We start from the raw sequence: 12937 nt of genomic DNA, 5'->3' as shown, positions 1-12937 counted from the left end.
CCCCTACGTCCACGTGTATGGACTCAGAGATCTTATGCAACTTTGAGATGGCTTGATAGACAGTCGGAGCGTTATCAGGAATGAAAATACAGCAGCTCGAATGGATCACCTTACATACTCCACCTCGATCTGCCAAAACAACGTCTAAAACCATACGGTTTTGTAACTTCATGAGCCTATCTGCCTGAAGTTCTGCTGTGATGTTACCAAGGGCACTGGCAGTGATATTAGCTGTCGATTCCACCACTCGGGTCAATTGTCTCAGGTTCCTACTATTAACCGTAGGTCCCCAAAATGGAAAGAAACCTTTGAAAAAGTCTCCTGCCTCTTGACCGGCAGTGTCTTCTTCGCTAATCACGCCCCTCACAATTCGAGTCTTGTGGTAATCGGAGGCGACTGTGAAAGTCGGAGGCAACAAATTTGCAATGTAACATGGGCCCGCAAAGTCGGAGGGCAACCACGTATAGGCACGATCATGACAGACAAAGTACGTACCCTTGGCAGTCAGAAACACAGGGGAAGAGAGCATCGGTAAGACATACGTCTCGGAGCAAGCACTCTCTCCAAGATAAGCTCTCGGTCTTCGGCCACGACCTTTTAGACAGAAATAACCAAGGTGGGGTACGATCCATATCGGAGACGAGCTTCTAAGCTGTCTTTCACCCACGAGCGCACTATACTCAACCTCACTCAGATCCCTATAGGCTCGCACCTCTTCCTCTGGGATGAGCGACGGCTCATAGATATCCCTATCTAAATCAGCGATCGCTATAGCCAAAGGCTTGCGGTACGGACCAGGACCAAAGTGGGAAGAACGTGGCTCTCGATTGGGATAGGAATCTAGTGCACTTCGAAACATTGTTTGAAATGCTCGAGTTGAACCCTGGGAACTATAAGGAAGGACCAAGTACGGAATTCCCTTATCGGTGGTATGTGGCATCAACCCACACACCCAACAATTGGTAGTGTTAACCACCAACTGATGTTGATGAAGGAGCTGAATAAAGGAGTTATTCATAAATTCCGCACGTCTGGCCTGCTCGTGTTGAGGTAAGATGTGGAAGGAATGAGGAGAAACAGTGGAGGTAGTTTTAGGTTCAGGAGAAGGGGTAGGTGAGGCAGAAGGCAAGAACGCCAATATCAGATAATACACCCCACCCATCAATAGCGAAGAAACAGTTAGAAACAGTAGGAACACTTGAATCATGAAGCATTTTGTGCGAGTGATTTGTTGCAACTTGAATCTTTTAGCCTGAGCTTTTTCCAAATCCACTAGCTTAGAGAACGGCATCCTCTAAAACCGTCCGCAACGTTTCTTGACGCACTTCGTTCTGTGTAGCAATAGTCAATCCCCAGGAGTTCCCAGGAACCGACGGCCTTCGACCTAGTGTCAAGACCTACTAACCAGAAGGAAGTACACGCGCGGCCCTACGGTACACCCGGATGTAAGGTACTTACTTACAAATATACACAATATTTCCAAGCTGTGGAAGCAAAAACATGTGTGGAAACAAGCTCACAATATTTACAAAAACCAAAATTATACGAGTGTGTTCAGACTGAATGGTGTCAATGGGATAATGTGGATGTCAAGGGAGAAAGCACAATTTTTTATTTGTCTTTAGTATTAGATCTCAGGAAGTATCGGCTTCTCCCAGGACGTGTCTGTTCATCAAACAACTGATCCGATGGTGGGACAGAGTTCTGCTGATCAGTCGATTGTTCAGATCTTGAGTTTGTAGGTGGCAATAGTTCAACAATGTCGTCCTGCTGCGCTGAGGGTTCTCCAACAAGCTGAGCGTCGCTAAAAGGAACAAAGGTCTGTGCAGTTTCCGTTTCAGACGAAGCAATGCCTTTCCTCACCCACGAGTCTGCCGGCAAAGGTAGAGGTACCTTTTTAGTATGGGTGGCGTGCACCCAGTGTTTACGTCCTTCCAAACGAACAGCAGTCCTCGTGGCGAGTAGAACTTGGTAGGGTCCAGTAAAACGGGGCTCAAGGTTTCGTTTTCTTCCGAAATTGCGAGTCACCACCCAGTCTCCGGGCTGGAGCTGGTGGCCTGGACCCTCCGTCTGCGTCGGCAGTGCTTCAAAGACCTGTTGGTGAATAAACCTCAGTTTAGCAGTCAGATCATGCAGATAATCGATCAACATTGGGTACTCAAGATCAGAGAACACACTCGGTCTAGGCACCCCCCAAACATTCGCAGGGCGGCCGAACACAATCTCGTAGGGACTAAGCCCTACACGGGAGTGTACAGTCGCCCTAGTAGACAGAAGGGCTAGAGGTAAGGCGTCAGGCCACGAGAGACCAGTCGTAGCCTGAACCTTCGCCAGCTTTAATTTAAGGGTGCCATTGTACCCTTCAACCAAACCGGCTGACTGGGGATGATTGGCGATGTGGAATTTCTGGGTAATTCCAAGGCCCTTACACACACTCTTCATCACACTCCCCACAAACTCACTTCCGTTATCAGACCATACAATTCGTGGCATTCCATACCGAGGAAAGTATTCCTTCAGTAGGATTTTCGCAGTGGACAGGGCAGTGTTATCCTTAAGAGGGTAGGCTTCAATCCATCGGGAGAATGCGCAAACCACAACTAAAACGTACTTCAGGTTATTGCATCGCTCCATATGGATGAAGTCTAGCTGAATCACCTCAAAGGGACATGAAGGGGGAGCAAAATGGCCAGGAGGTGTAGGGGTTCCTTTTCCAGGATTGTACATCATACATATCATACAATTCTTCACCAGTCTCTCAGCACACTTCGTGATACCATCATTCTTCCATACAGGGGATAACAACTTACAAATAACTTTCGCGCTAATATGTGCCAAGCCGTGTGCCATCGTCACAACAGCTAGTACATACGCATCTGGCAACATCCACTTCTTATTCTCCGACAAATCAATCCAGCAACCATTCGCGTCCAACTTACCCGTACTCTCTTTCCATTTCGTCTTTTCAGTTTCGGTGGCCTCGTTCTGAATCATTTTCACACTCTCGATGGTATCCTCACACATACTAGTCTCCGTAGGCCACCTAACCGAACTCGTCACATACATCCTAGTGCTAAGGTTCCGGGCAGTCTCCTTAGCAGTCTCATCAGCGAACGCATTCCCACGACCAACATCATCCGTCACCTTACGGTGTGCACTACATTTAATAATCGCCACCTGCTTGGGCAATGTAAGTGCATCCAAAAGATCATTCACGAGCTGTCCGTGTTGGATCTTCGTACCATGCGATGTCATGAAACCTCTCTCTCGCCACAAACGTCCAAAGCTATGCGCTACGCCAAATGCATACTGACTGTCGGTAAACACATTCACTCGTTTCCCTTTCGACAACACACACGCTCTAGTCAAGGCAATCAGTTCTGCCGCCTGAGCAGAATTCTGATCTGCTTTTCTCACCGTAGTAACTTCTCCTTCTCTCTGATTACGTTTAATCTGTCTGATTTCTCTCTGTTTACGCCACAACCGGAAGGCATCAAACATGGCCGGCCTTGATTTCCTTTTGAACAATTGAGCTTCTAAATTATCTAAAATCGGGGTCTCAAAACTACCATGAGGTGGCCAACTAAGGACACCATCCTTTTTAGTATAGCGAATCCAATACTCATTAAAGGTAATCGGACCTAACCCGTGTTTGCTATATAGCTCGTAAGTTGGAGTTCCAACCGGAGGTATCGGACACGAATCCTCCAGTCGGGAATCCGCACCACAACTTCTGAAGCAACTAAACAAAGTACTACGGCCAGGCATCGTGCACACTAACCGAGTTCCACAAACTTCAAGGGTTACAGGATTAACAATGTCCCTGCAAAAAGCAAAAACCCTTGGTTTTTGGCGACTGCAGACGTCAAATATTACAACAAAGAACCAAGTACTAAGAACCACAAATGCAATGGAACCATGCAACAACTAAGCACCCACAACTAAGGACTCTGGGAGCGACCCACAAATACTTAACTCAAAGATCGATGGCGTCACCAGGAAGGCCCGTCAATCGTCTCGCTGTACCAAGGTCTACGCCAGGCGCCAAAACAGGTCTACAGTCAGGGCAGCAGTCCGTCGCAGCCGTCAGGAGGCGGGAATCTTCGCGGGAAAAGTCGTCGGGCCACTTGTTTCGACAACAGGATCGATGAAGCGGGGTGCACCTTCCCTCGGAGATTTCACACGAAGTTCCTCACGATCGTCGGGCTTGGACCGGTACCACTGATGCAGCCCCACGTTGGGTGCCAACTGAAGGACTGGGTTTTTCTAAGACCCAGCGGTGCCAGGGGACAACACCTGAAACCTTCGTGGGTAACCTGTTCCGGCGTACAAATGACAGAGACACGGGACACTTCCTTCGGCGTCAAAGATTCGAGGTTTATTACTGCAGGGAACACAGAAGTCACGAGAAGTACATAACATGTAGGTTCACGGAGCCTGATTCGAATTGCTACTGTGGGTCGCTCCTTTTATACAGTTTTCTCCCATAGGTTAACATGGTACACAAAAGGTTACAACTCGGTTCCCATCGTAAAAACCATAAGGGGTTACTTTCATGTATTCAAGGCCCGGAACATAAGTACGGAAACGTTTGGTGGTTCCCAACTGTAAAAACCCATCTTCCCACCATTAGTACATTCCAATCAACAATAAACAGATTGAGGAAAGGACAGAAACAGGTGCAGAGGAAGACAGGAACAGTGGGGAGATCGGAAAGGGTGTAAAGGGGGTGGTATCGGGAAACACGAGCTGCAGGCATCAAAGGGACGTGTCTAATGAGATGCACGGCTAAGACAATAGACCGGCACGGCAAGATGAGCCTCGAGCGGGGCCATCTGCTTTACAGTGCCGTCCCCCTCATCATAAAGACACTTTCGAAGGAAACGTGTCTTCCGCAGGAGTTTGGGAATCCCAGGGTTGCGAAGCGGACAGCGTCCGTTCGCTGGATACTTGAGGGCAAGAGACAAAATGGATGCCGCATCTAAGATGGAACCCGTGGGCTCGGATGTAGAAACCCACGAAACAAACGAACGGTTTAGGTTAGCACAGCGAAAACACGTACACCCACTAAACTCGTCATTTGCGGTTCATAGATACCAGACTCGACCATATTCGTGTGAGTCGAAAACACCACTTACGATCGTCACGGAACCTCACCACCACTGTAGCCCAGGTAAGCTAGATACACACTAAAAGATAACCTGTGCTCATCCTCGGGTAGCTTTGCAAAGAGCAGTCAGGCTTACCTAAAGAGGCAATGTCTAACGTATTTGTGCAACACATACACACTGTAACACAACAAAAAGACTCCACACAGGTTTAGAAAAATAGATTATTATATTCTGAATAAAACAAGGCCAAACAAACTAAAAACCAATGTATAGAAGTTGAGATATTGAATTTCAAAGGAATAAATGCAGTAAAGCCATTTGAAGCAAGTAGCGCTAAAAAGTTTCACTTTAGGTCGTGCTAGACCGGGGCAGAGTCAGCATTCGGGCAACCACAATAGAGCGCTGGCTGGCTACAGGACCCACTCAGGCCCAGGTGAATGAAGTACTTTTCCTGGTTGCAAATAGCGAGATGTGTCGATGTAAAGGCCTGCAGGTGCAGGGTGGGCTGATCTTCTCCATGCAGTAGAGGCGATGTGTCAGTTTTGAAGAGGGGTGCTGGAGTCGAGGTTCATCGAGCGATGCACTGGATTGTATCACACAGTGGAGGGGGTTCGTCGATCTCACCAAGCTGCACCATTGATGATAAGCTGTCTGATGTATTGATCTCTGGAGGCAAATTGCTGCTTCTGATTCAATGCATTTTACTACTGCAACTGGGAAGATGCGCCGGTTCTGCAACATGCAGACTGGAGATGCAGCAAAATCTATATTGTGAGTATCTGTACCATTTCCAGTGAACCAAGCACAGGAGCAGGGGTAGAAACTTTGATTTCCCTGAGTCTCAAACAACAGGAGATAAACCAACAGGACCTTGGAGAACACTTGGAGTGAAGGCAGAGTCCAGCTCTCCTGAGCAAAGACAAACAACAGCAGGAATTATTGAAACAAACAGAGAATCAGGCTTCTAGATGAGCAGTACAGTTGAGTCCTTTAAGCAGCACAGCAGTTCTTCGGTCAGAGCTTCCGTTACAAGTCCAGTAGTGTCTGATTTTAGGCAGTCACAGAACCTGTAATTATACCCAAAAGTATGGTGGTGACTTCAAAGCAGCTCTCTGAAATGCACAAATATCCTTTTCAACCAAGTCTGCCAGGCTATATTTGGGGGGTAATCCATCCATTGTGTGGGGACAGGCCACTGCCTATTCAAGGAAATTGATAGCCTCTCCCTTCCATTGTGCCCAGGCAAGGCAATCAGAATACAGATGGGTACTCAGACACACCTCTCTTTTCTGTGTTTTGGCTAGCACAAAGTCCCAGATGTGTATTGGAGACAGGCTTCAAGTCACACAGAGTAGTAAATGCATAGAAATGCCCACGTTCTAAAAGTGCAAAAAACACAGTTGATGGACAGAATGCAGAACAATGTCTTACATTCATCCCAGTATAGAGATCTGGGCACAAATCCATCGTTTTTTTGCACTCCAGATTACCCTAGGTCAGACAATGGCTATATGCAAATCAGCCTTGACCCTGTGCCTCATGGGAACAGTCCAGCCCGAAGTACCAAGCCATGTCTTTCCTAGACCAGAATCAAGCATCCAAGGACCGGTTTCTGGCTATCAGCCGTCTTCAGCCAGGATAGCTTGACTCCAGTGGTGTGGAGAGCCTGGGACTCACGTCTGAGCATACCCAGCCCACTCGGGGTGAAAATTGCAAAAACACAGTTGATGGGCAGTTCGGGCTGGACCGTTCCCATGAGGCACAGGGTCAGGCTGATTTGCATATAGCCATGTCTGAACTGGGGTGGCAGAGTTGGCTAAAGACCGGTGATGGATTAAACCCAGATCTTTAGACTGGGTGTGAGTGTTTGATTGATTCAGATACTCCGTCCATCACCACCCCCTTTTGTACCACTCTCTAAAAGTGGCATTTCTAAAAAAGTAATGGTAACTCCATCTTCACCAGTAAGGAGAATTTATCATTATCATTTCAAAAATGTGAAACATGAAAAAGCTACTCCTCTCTGATCAGTTAAAAGTTAACAAATTCCCAATGCTAGTCTATGAGAGGAGTAGTCCTCTCAGTAGTTAATAAGCTGTTTATCACTGCCATAACATGCAAAACATAAAAGTACATGCACTACCATTTACTTACATGGCCCCCTAACATAGGGTTACTTAGGTCCTACCTTAGGGATGACATATATAATAAAAGTGGAGTTTAAGGCTTGGTAAGTAGCTTTAAATTCCAAGTTGAAGTGGCAGTAAACTGCACAAACACACTGCAGTGGCAGGCATGAGACAGGTTTGAAAGGCTACTTATGTGGGTGGCACAATCAGTAGTGCAGCTCACTAGTAGTATTTGATTTACAGGCCCTGGGTATATATTATATCACTTTACAATGGGCTTACTAGTAAATCAAATATGCCAATCAGGTACACACCAATGCCACCATGTTTAGGGAAGAGGGCTCATGCACTTTGGCACTGGTAAAGGTCAGAAAATGAGAATAAGGAAGGCACAAAATTGGGGTGACCCTTCAGAGAGGGTCATTTCCTAACATAAATCATTAGGAGTGGAATTATTCATACAGATTACTACATCTGGCATTTTTACTGTGCAGGGGTATCTTTTACTCATAGAGGTTGGACAAAGTCAAAAACGTTCCTCCAGTCATAATTTCTCTAAAGCACTAGTGATGTGATAACAGGCTGAGTGCTTTGCTTCGCTCCATTGCACTGGATTCAAGATGTTAGGTTCCAGGCAGCTCTTAGCCAGGATGAGACACTAATACGCTAAGGGCTGACAACCCTTTAATTGAGGCCTTTGTGTTGGGTGCAGTTGAAAGTGAAAGGACTGTCGTCACTCCATGCAGATTTCTGCCCTGAATGGAAAGCAGGCAACGTGAGGGAGTGGCAAAATGTGTCTTGGTTTCCGCTATTCACATTGAGGCAAATGGAACATATTTCAATAGGGCCAGATGCCAGATCCAGCTCATTAGCAGTTGCCTGATCCAAGATCCAGCTGAATTCCCCTTATTCTTCTCTGATCTTGGGCATTCAACACTGCTTTCCATGTAAAATGGGAACTAACTGAATCACTTTGCATTTTAGTTTGTGTCTCACCTGCCACAGATGAAAAGGAAGACCCGATTCCCTGCAGCATCCTCGCCAAAAACAGCAATGTGTAGGTTCCTGAGAAAGCAAACACTGCGAGGGAGATAAGAGAAAAGAGCATAAGCAGACATTGCATTGCTCATCTTCAACAACCTTCATCACACCGTATCCATGATAAACAAAGAAGAATTGAAATGGCTAAAAGTGTTCTGCTTTATTTCTAGACTGTACCCTGGCTGTTACCCCATCAACAGTGCTATGTTTTAATTCAGAGCGAATGTATTTTGAGTGCAAAAAAAAAAAAAAAACAGAGTGGCAGGGAGTCACTCTGAAATGGGTCATCAGCAGGCCTGGATGGCCTGGTTACTCCACTGGGCATTTTTCAGGAAGGAAGGAAGGGGCAAATGGTGGCCAGTTATGGAGGGCAGAGGGTTCTTGCTGACACCTCTGTGACTTTCTCCTGCTCCCCAGGTTTGACATTTTTTGCAAGGGCTGCTTTGGTTCCCAGCCCAGCCCTGGCTGTCATTAATGTCATTGTTCACTCCTGTCTTGGCTGAAGCAGGTGTCCAAGTGAAGGACTGTAGAGGGCTCCAAATACCTCTCAATCTTTCTCCTCTCATTTCTCATAAAGGATCACACGTTTACACTTTTAGGGACATTGAGCTGCCAATGGCATGTTGGCAATCATGTATTTGATTGTGTTTTTAAACTAGATAACTGAGCATGACTGCAATATTTGTATTGCTAAATATGTCCAGGGTAAACAATTTTATAGAATGAGTTTGAGAAAACAAGCCATTCCTTGGGCCGAGATGATTTTACTTTTTGCACAATGTGGGGGGCTCCATTAAAACATTTGAATACTACCAATTAATCAATCAGGCTATATAAAGCACTGCAAATCATCCATGAGGGTCTCAAAGTTCTTGAGACTATTAATCTAGAGAATCCTTTCCTGGGATGGTTGAAACAACATGCAATGCGCTATTCGCAGGCCTTCATTTTATCACAGACTTGTTACTGTTATTAAATGAGGGGGAAAAGGCTTGGTGAAAGGCGAGACAGTTCCAGGCTTTTGGGCGGTGGGTGCAAGGATGGATTGGCAGATTAGCTATGGGGGGGGGGGGGATTAACATAGGGGTGGAACACACAGTGCTAGAAAAGCACACAGGAGTGTTGGCCAAGGTGGTAGATAAGACAGCACTGACCAAGGACTGTTGTTTTTGCATTTGTCACCCCGAGTGGGACGGGTATGCTCAGACGTGGGTCCTGTGCTCTCCATGCCACTGGAATCAAGCTATCCTGGCTGAAGAGGGATGAAAGCCCGAAACCGGTCCTAGGATGCTTGTTTCCAGTCCAGGGAGGACCTGGCTTGGCAGTTTGGGCTGGACTGCTCCCATGTGGCACAGGGTTAAGACTGATTTGCATATGGCTTGGTTCAAACCGGAATGGCATAGCGAGCAAAAAAACAATTGATTTAGGCCCAGATCTCTGTACTGGGGTGAATGCATGATATTGTTCTGCAATCTGTCCATCAACTGTTGTTTTTGCATGAGGCAAGGCAAGCCAACATGTTGGCACCAGCGCGTAGGGATCCCAGACTGGGACAAGAAAGGATGGAGCAGACTTGTTTGTCTTGCCACTTTCATAGTGGCATGTTAGCTGGTACCATCCTGCTGGGTGCCTTGTCCCAGTCAAATGGGCAACAAGGTCTGTAGCGTGTAATGGAACTTCTCCTTGAAAGTGCAGAGTTAAGTACTCATGGTCTAAGAGAAGATACAAAGTGGAAGCCCATGTTGACTGTGCGGCAGACTTTCGTGCTCTGGCCATCCTGCATTTAGGAGATACGCATAGATATCAGTCTTTGAAGAATATTTGTCGGAGGTGACTCATTCTTAGAGTCAAATCCAGCCGAGCCATAAAAACAGAAGAAAAGTTAAATGCCTAACTAATTTGAATTTGGCCAATAGCTTTTGCATTGGGAAGCTTCTGATGCTAATACCAATGACTTTTGTGTGTCCTGTGTAATTTAATATTTATTTATTTTTTTATTTCACAACATTTTATTGGGAGTTTCAATAGAGAGAACAATACATACAGAATGGTAACAAAGGAAAAACTGAGACCAAAGAATGAAAAAAAAAATACTTGATGAAGGTGTAATAATATCTAAGAGTGCAAAAATCACAACTAAAGCATAATAATAAAGTAAACCAGACATATTGATGCAAGCAAAATATAACCGCTTGGGAGCTTCAGACTTGGTGGCCTAGCCTATTGAGAGTAGCTAAGTAGCCAGCGAAGGAGGGTGCCTGGTTGTTAAGTTTCGCTTTGGAGATTGCCACCTTGACGTTCAGGAAGTTGTAGAACTCTATCCCCTTTAGGCCATATCTATCCTGTAATTCAGCAAAGGAGAATTTTCTGGACTAAACAGTTGGTGTGGGAAGAATATCCCCTTTGCAACCCAGTTTTCGTTATGTAGCGGCTGTCCTTTGTATGTCAATGTAGGGTTATGCCATAGGGATTCCCATTTTGACCGTTTGAACTGGTGCTGTAAGTATTTGCTGACGTTTAGGAGGGCTACTTTTGTATTTTTAAAGATGGATCTGGTGCAGTTGGAGGTGTGTAGTGCAATGGTAATGAAGGATGTGGGGTCAAGGTTCTGAAGGAGTTCCTTTTCTACCGTGAGCCAAACCGGGGTGTATCCTGGTTGTGGCACCAGCCAATGTGAGTCTTGCTTGGCCAGGAAGGCAGTCTGGTAGATTTTGAAGTTCGCTGGGTTAAGCTGATTGTCAAAGGCTTTGTAGAAGGCCGCAGAGAACCCATCCAGGCCAGGGGCCCTATTACTTTTAAGGGTTTTGATGGAAGATAGGATTTCTGTTGCTGTAAAAGGGGAGCCTATGCGGGCACTATCCTCCTCCGAGAGCTTAGGGAGATTCAGGGATTCCAAGTAACTAACACAGGCTCTGTATCAAGGGTTGTGTCATTTTTGTAAAGGTCCTCATAAACGATTTGAAGGTGTCTACAATCTTCGCCTGTTTCGTATGGATTTTATTTGTGGGGTGTTTGATTGAGGCTATAGTGAGCAGTTTCTGTTTGTGTTTGAGGTAGGATGCGAGGAGCTTTCCAGCCCTGTTCCCTTCACATAGCCTTAGAGCTTTGAATCTATTGATCCAAACCCCGGCCCGTTTGCTGGTAACTAGGTTATATTCATATTTCTTCTTGACTAAGAGTTCAAGGGCTGCTGCCTTATCAGGGTTGGACTTCTGGGTGGATTCTGGATTTTTTATATCTTGTTCAAGCCTTTCCAGGTCCTCGTTCAGTTTCTTATTAGTCTTGGCTCTAATGTTAATGATAACTCCCCGAATTGTGGCCTTAAGTGCGTCCCACACAGTGGCGGGAGCTTTGTCAGGAGAGTCATTCACTGAGATATATTCTGCTATGGCGTCAATTATTTGTTGTTTGTACACAGGATCTGACAGGGTTTCTTCATTGAACCGCCATCGTCTAGGGGGTAGGATCAATTGGGAGCCAGCAAGTTTGGTGCTAATACATGAATGGTCGGAGACTAATTTTAGGGCGATGTCTGTTTCCTCAATGAGGTGGGTGAAGGAGCTCGAAATAAGGATAACATCGATTCTGGAGCACGAGTTATGCAGGGCTGAGTAAAAAGTATAGTCCCTACCATCGGGGTTTTGTAGGCGCCAGGAGTCTTTTAAGAGAAAACGGTTGCAGAGGGGCCTCATGTGAGCGGGAAGGGTGGAACATGCAATTGGACTGTTTGTCGAGTACTGGGTCCAGAGGGAGGTTAAAATCACCCCCCACCACTAATAGGTCATCCTGTGGGATATTCTCTATGGCTCGGGAGACCGAATCCCAGAACTCCGGCCGTATATGTTTACAACGTGAATAGGGTAATCATATCTTAATAGATGTGTGATGAGTAACCTGCCCTCCATGCCAAACAACAGAGAGGTCAGATTTTTTTGCGACCAGTGTGATCACTCCACCTTTCTTGTGATCAGCGGGGGAGCAGAGTGTGTGTGAGATCCAATTGAGGTTAATGAACCGTGTCTCCTCTTCTGAAAGTTTGGTTTATTGCAATAGGAGGATATCTCCTTTTGATTTAGCAAGGTATTCAAAGGCTTTCCGTCTTTTCACCAGGTGGTTAACGCCCTTGACATTAAAGGAGACTATGTTGAGGTTTTCCGATAAAGACTTGGTGTCAGTCATCAGCAGTTGATGTGGTCGCTAAGTGGAACAACAGAGTAGTGAAACGGGGTGTACAGCATACTGGGATCGTCAGAGAAGAGCTGGAAGATAGTCTATACCAAGGCTTCAGAGTTTTGTGTGAGATTTGTGACATTGCGTGGGTTGGAGATACAGCATCCTGAAAAAAATAAGAATCACAACAGAAAGAAAAATATACTGTACATGTCAACTCCCTTTTCATCCCCTCCCTCTCCCTTCCCCTCCTCCCTTTCCTCCCCCTCCCTCCCCCTCCTCAACCCCACTCCCTCCCCTCCCCCCGTACATACGTATGTAGGAAGTACGACAGCAGTACCGTCACTAGGCAGAACAGGGATGATAAACAACATATTACAACAGCAGCCATTCAGGCAGAACAAGATTAGGTCAATTAGAACAGCCATAAACATGGACAGGATCTATACACTATAAGGCTCGTGGCAGGAGTTTCGATCTAAGGAC

The 12937-nt window shown here is 46.1% G+C and overlaps 1 protein-coding gene across 1 annotated transcript in view; it reads right to left on the bottom strand.

Annotated features, from left to right (window-relative positions):
• The window catches only part of LOC147725140 (chromaffin granule amine transporter-like), a 353689-nt gene that overhangs the window by 327837 nt on the left and 12915 nt on the right, over positions 1–12937 (bottom strand). The window contains exon 4 of the mRNA XM_086967117.1: positions 8237–8320. Within this exon, the coding sequence (XP_086823243.1) occupies positions 8237–8320 (84 nt within the window). The remainder of the gene's footprint in view (positions 1–8236; positions 8321–12937) is intronic.

The sequence above is a fragment of the Lissotriton vulgaris genome, chromosome 4_1 (assembly GCF_964263255.1).
Source record: "Lissotriton vulgaris chromosome 4_1, aLisVul1.2, whole genome shotgun sequence".
In the NCBI taxonomy this organism is placed as follows: Eukaryota; Metazoa; Chordata; class Amphibia; order Caudata; family Salamandridae; genus Lissotriton; species Lissotriton vulgaris.
Note: the sequence above shows the minus strand (reverse complement) of the source record. Positions and strands in the feature narration are given on the sequence as shown.